General features: G+C 38.3%; 1 protein-coding gene across 1 annotated transcript; it reads right to left on the bottom strand.

Annotated features, from left to right (window-relative positions):
* Positions 1–450: 450 nt before the first annotated feature.
* LOC121371039 (anti-sigma-I factor RsgI6-like) lies at positions 451–4,923 on the bottom strand. The gene is made up of 3 exons (XM_041496657.1): positions 4,825–4,923; positions 2,990–3,208; positions 451–700 (listed from the first exon to the last, which is right to left on the bottom strand). The coding sequence occupies exons 1-3, from the start codon at positions 4,831–4,833 to the stop codon at positions 479–481; spliced, it is 450 nt and encodes a 149-aa protein (XP_041352591.1). The 5' UTR covers positions 4,834–4,923; the 3' UTR covers positions 451–478.
* Between the last annotated feature and the right edge of the window lie 505 nt (positions 4,924–5,428).

Below are 5,428 nucleotides of genomic sequence, written 5' to 3'. Positions count from 1 at the left end.
AAGAAATCGTTGTTCCAAAGAAGACTATAGTTGCTGCTGAAGACTTACCGGAGTACCAAAATATATCATTCTATCACTACGAGTTAAATCGGCTGTGGAGGTCTGAGTGAAATGGCTGTGCGTGTGTGTGAGCATGTGCGTGTGCATGTATTTGGGAGGTGTGTGTGTGTCTCTCTGTATGTTTATATGACTGTGAGTGACTACATTATCACAGTATCTCTCCACTGAAAGTATTTTATTATTGTTTTCATGGAATAAATTGATTAATAGTTGAAAATAATTCAATAAAAAACTCCTGATGAAATAACAAAGTTATAGATTATTGATTATATTATAATAATCATCATCTCGTATATAAAATAGCATGTATAAAACTTGATATGTGCAATAGGTCGCATCTTAGAAATACTTTTAAACACACAGCAATAAGACGAAGATGTTCAATACATACAAGTGTTTTTATTTGATAATAATATAACTAATGCGAGACGTGCAGGTTGATGGTGTGTGGAGATTTGCCGAGAGTGAACGTCTGTCTCTGGTCGGTGACTTCGTGTCCCCTGTACGTGACGTGCACCTCGTAGTGCCCGTGGAAGCCGTGCACTGTGAAGTGTTTTCCAGACTGAGACAGAGAGTGTCTCTCGTGAGTCATCCACTCCTTCTCAAGCAGATGCAGCACTCTCTGACCAGCGGCGTTGAGCTGCAAAAATAGCCCATTCTGTTTTGTATTGGACAACACTAAATAATACAGTTATGTTTTGCTTTCACTAAAAGAGGAGAGAAAAAAATTAATTCAACATTTTAATAATGATTTGATTTGAGTAGTATGCACTGTTATATATTTACTCGAGAAATAATTATTGTTTGCAAATATGTCTTAACCAAGCATGGAACGGGACCACCAATCACCCAGAACACGAATATTTAACTACATCTCAGGGCAATTTGTAATTAGCATCTGTTGTGTATCAATCACAGGTAATCGTGACTTGTGCTAGCACACATCTATGATAATCCAGTCGAGTAATTCTGGTTAGGATAAAAAAACAAAAAAAAAAAAAACAACAACAACAAAACAAAAACGCACCACTGAACTAAAACATTCCAAGCTATTCAAAGCCCACTTCGAACGCTTTACAGTTGACAAAACTCAGTTGACAAAAACTGAACAAAAACCCCACAAGACAAAACCCCACTCGGAGAAACACACATTCCTGAACAAAACCCCACTCGGACTTGAATGTACCACTGACAACTGACAAAAATCCTGGACAAAAGACCAACACTTGACAAAAACTCTACTTGGACAAAACCCCACTCGACAAAACCACTTGTCACTCGGACACCACTTGAAAACCCCACTTGACAAAACCTCACTTGACAAAACCTCACTTGACAAAACCCCACTCGACAAAACCACACTCGACAAAACCACCACTTGACAAAACACTTGACAAAACCCCACTTGACAAAACACTACAAGACAAAACACCACTTGACAAAACCTCACTCGGACGGACACCACTTGACAAAACCCCACTTGACAAAAACACAACTCGGACAAATCCCACAAGACAAAACCCCACTCGGACAAAACCCCACTTTGACAAAACACCACTTGACAAACCCCACTTGACAAAACCTCACTCGGACAAAACCCCACTTGACAAAACCCCACAAGACAAAACCCCACTTGGACAAAAGCCCACTCTTTAATCAGAATTGTGAACAAAACCCCACTCTGAAGTGCACTTCAAAGGAATAGTTTGTAATAGAAATTTTGGTTGTGTTTATTTCTAAAGAATCCTCTAATGACACATTGCAAAGGTATGTTCCGAAGTAGATGGCTTCCTTTAATGGCTAGTTACATCACAATTTGATCTGCATATCAAATCGGAATTTTGCACAAAACTCCCCCCTCTGAAATATTTCTAATTGCACTTTATAGGAATGTGTTTTAACTGAAATTTTGGTTGTGGTGATTGCTAATGAATCCACTAACGACACACTGCAAATGTACGATCAGTAGTAGATGGCTTCCCTTTATTGCTAGTTACATCACAATATGCGTATAAAGGTACCAGAAAACTGGAATAGTAATTACAATAAACAATATACCTATAAGATGGATATCATTACTAACCACGAGGGTGGTTGAAGCTAATACACGAGGGTTACATGTACACCAGGAAGTATGCCAAGATGACTATGAGACGGGAGTGCTCTCACCGCACGGCGTTCAGCTGTAAGGGTGGCGTGACGACTGATTCTCAGGTACATACAATGTTAAACCTGATCAAATCTGAGTTTAAATCTCTAGTCAAAACGTGTTTTTATGCTGTAGCTTAAATTGCCAGGAAATAAAAGTTCCCGAAACACTGAGGGGAATTGGACACTGTGTGCGATGAAAGTAGAGACAGTTGTATTGTTACATTCGTGTTGAATGAATAAAAAGTAGAAAAAAGGAGTAAAGTTTGTTTTATTTAACGACGCCACTAGAGCACATTGATTTTTTTTATCTTATCATCGGCTATTGGACGTCAAACATATGGTCATTCTGACACTGTTTGTTTTTAGAGGAAACCCGCTTTCGCCCATATGCTACTCTTTTACGACATGCAGCAAGGGATCTTTTATTTGCGCTTCCCACAGGCAGGATAGCACAAACCATGGCCTTTGTTGAACCAGTTATGGATCACTGGTCGATGCAAGTGGTTTACACCTACCCATTGAGCCTTGCGGAGCATCACTCAGGGTTTGGAGTCAGTATCTGGATTAAAAATCCCATGCCTCGACTGGGATCCGAACTCAGTACTTACCAGCCTGTAGACCGATGGCCTAACCACGACGCCACCGAGGCCGGTAAAAAAAGAAGAAAAAAAAAAAAAAAAAAAGGAAGAAAGCTTATTGTTTTTTTTTAATATGAGTGACGTGGGGTTTTATCTAAATGGTGCACTTTCAAGAAAAATCTGTTTTTGTTTCAACTTACTCTGAATTCGTGTCCGCTAACAAGTGAACCTGCGTCTTTACGCCAATGGTGCTGACTCCAGAACCCCCAGAACATGATTCCTTCAACAGCAGGATGACCATAGAATACTCTTAAGGCAGTTTCATAGGCATCTGCTCGTTTGTGCTCGTCCTGGAAGTGAACGTCCAACTCTGTCACCCAGATGGGGAGACCGGCCTGGGCGAGTGTATCAAGATGTTTCTGAACAAGAAAGCAGTGAACGGTAAGACAAAAACAAAACTATTAAAGTGAAACATACAGTGAAACCCCATCTAACGACCACCCCGGTATTAAGCCCACTCCGCTATTATGACCGGAATATTTCCATATCATTTTATAGGTAAAACTATCCCGGTATTAAGACCACCCCGTTTTTGCGGACTACGGCCACTAAAGTCAGTCCCAATGGTCGTTTTTAGTGCATTTCCACCACGTCGAAGTGACCATCTTATGATAGCAAAATTTCTGCATTTTCGTTTACACAAGTGTTGAAAAGTCACGCATCTAATGATTTCTTTATTCTTGACAGGTAATACAGCCCAAGAGTAATCATTTTAATTTACTCTGTGGAACATAAAACGGATATCGGTACATTTATTTTCCAGAAAACATTGTCACCTAGTTAATATTAATGAGATATGTAACACGCTGATTGGTTGTTTTCATACCGCAGTCAGTCAAGTGACCCACAATCCTGCACACATTCCGATTACAGTGACATGCTATTTAAATAAATTTATAAAGAAACACACTGACTATACAAATTATGTAACTGTTAAGAAGAGCACCACTGCAATTGCTTTTAATGCCCATCCCAGAACGTTGATTACTCTGAAGTTGCCTGTATATGTGTATATTCTCGTTTAGTTGAAGATACACATTCACCGTCATCCCAACGAGACAGGGCGGATCCAGTTGTTAATTGCAATATCGCTCTGTCAAGGTGACCGACTGATCCCATAGGTAACAAAACAAGTGTTATTTTGGAGAGGCGACATTAACAAAATGAGATTGTTTATTTTGAGCGAGTTGTGTCAAAACGCTGAAAACAAAACATGAATGTTGTAGTCGTACTATCACTAATTCAATAAACTTTTATACGCAACATCGTTATTAGAAATGTCAAATTCAACAATAAACACATTTTGCATATAATTCGACTAATATCCAGTATTCATAAATTCATATTGACATTAGTTCTTAATTCTATTGTAATGCTCACTGTAAATAATTCAAATAAATGATATTTGCAATCTATTTCTTGTGTTAAACTTGCATATAATTTGAAATCAACTTAAACAGATAGTAACCCGCTAATAAGACCACTCCACTAATAAGACCATATTTATCAAGTCCAATGGGTGATCTTAATAGCGGTCTTTCACTGTATTTTTCAGTATTAAATAAAAATCAAACGATTGCTTATGGATGAAATAGTTCTTGACAATATTCATAAATATGTTAATTTTTATCCAGGGTTAGAGACAAAACCTGTAGCTGCCGAATAGGCTATTATATGAAATTAGCGTCAAGAGATCTTTACTGAACTTTCCTATGGACATGATAGCACACCCAATAACTATGAGAAACCAAGTTATGGAGCATCAATTGTAACAGGAAATGATACGTGAACTGAGGATGATCGATCGGAAGATCAATCCCTTTGAGTCTGTTTATTTACCACTGAGTTACATCCTGCCGCGTCTGTAGAAATGGATATTAAATTATCAGGAAATTATCTGGCAATGTTTGGATTGTCTCGTGTTAGGTGAGTGTCTCGTTTAACAGAAGGCTAGTGTTCTATGCGTCATCCTTACCTTGATCATTACTGGGTCTGGAGTGGTTTCCTTGGAGAAATGACATTGTACTCCTATGCCATACAGTCCAACATTAGCGTGCTTGAACTTCAGAGCTTGGGTCAGGTACGCCTGGAAGTCAAACAGAATTACTGATTGCCGTAACAACAAAGTCAGCACCAAATGGAAAGGTTATCTACAAAAAGTAACTAAATTTGACAAATCTTTAACAAGGAAATCATATCTGGACAGAAATCAACATGCTGATTTTATTTCTTTGTCTTCTTGTTTTCCTATTACTCTTCATACTTAAGATACATTGATGGGAAAGTCCAAAACCAAAACGAAAACGAAAACGTGAAAATATAAACATGGTAATACACATACACATAGTCGGATCTTCCATGCACAAGACAGTATCCGCATTTTATATAAAGTAACAAGCACTCTGAGAGAACTGCTAAAGTAATGCCCCTTACGGCGCACAACAAAATTTCAGCATTGTGACAAAAACCCATACAGAAAACAAAATTTCTTATCTCATAAGTTAAACGGCCACAACTTTGTTAGAAAAAGGGTAAATCACCATGCAATTCATATTCAATGATGAAGTTGGACGTCTCGT

The sequence above is a fragment of the Gigantopelta aegis genome, chromosome 4 (genome assembly GCF_016097555.1).
Source record: "Gigantopelta aegis isolate Gae_Host chromosome 4, Gae_host_genome, whole genome shotgun sequence".
NCBI classification, from domain to species: Eukaryota; Metazoa; Mollusca; class Gastropoda; order Neomphalida; family Peltospiridae; genus Gigantopelta; species Gigantopelta aegis.
This window is presented reverse-complemented; position numbering and strand designations above follow the sequence as displayed.